This window comes from Bison bison, unplaced genomic scaffold (assembly GCF_000754665.1).
Source record: "Bison bison bison isolate TAMUID 2011002044 unplaced genomic scaffold, Bison_UMD1.0 scf7180017864371, whole genome shotgun sequence".
NCBI classification, from domain to species: Eukaryota; Metazoa; Chordata; class Mammalia; order Artiodactyla; family Bovidae; genus Bison; species Bison bison.
In genome coordinates this window covers 15,325,299-15,325,609 of record NW_011494943.1, presented here as the reverse complement: position 1 = coordinate 15,325,609, position 311 = coordinate 15,325,299, and the positions used below count along the sequence as shown (strand labels likewise).

General features: G+C 68.8%; 1 protein-coding gene across 1 annotated transcript in view; it reads right to left on the bottom strand.

The window, feature by feature from the left end:
• Positions 1-4: 4 nt before the first annotated feature.
• LOC105000615 (cytochrome b561) overlaps positions 5-311 on the bottom strand; it is a 10,319-nt gene continuing 10,012 nt past the window's right edge. Inside the window, exon 5 of the mRNA XM_010856561.1 lies at positions 5-286. Coding sequence (XP_010854863.1) covers positions 92-286 — 195 coding nt within the window. The 3' untranslated portion in view covers positions 5-91. The remainder of the gene's footprint in view (positions 287-311) is intronic.

The window sequence follows — 311 nt, the reverse complement described above, 5'->3', positions numbered from 1 at the left end:
GTGCCCAGCACTGCCCGGACCCTCAGCGGCGGTTGCGGGACGGACACCTGCCTGGGCCCCCGGAACAGGAGGGGCCAGGATGGGGCGCCCGTCACTGGGAGCTGGGGCTGTCGCCCTCCGTCAGCGTCTTGAAGTCCATGGAGAGCGCTTGCTCTTCCGCCGGGGGGGGCCGCTTCCAGTCGGCGCGGGTCAGGATGTAGAGTATGACCGTGGCAAAGGTGGCCAGCAGCAGGCCCAGCACGTTGGCCAGGACGCCCTCGGGCTCGAACATGCTGTACTTGGTCCTGCGGGGTTGAGGCGTCGCCCTTAAA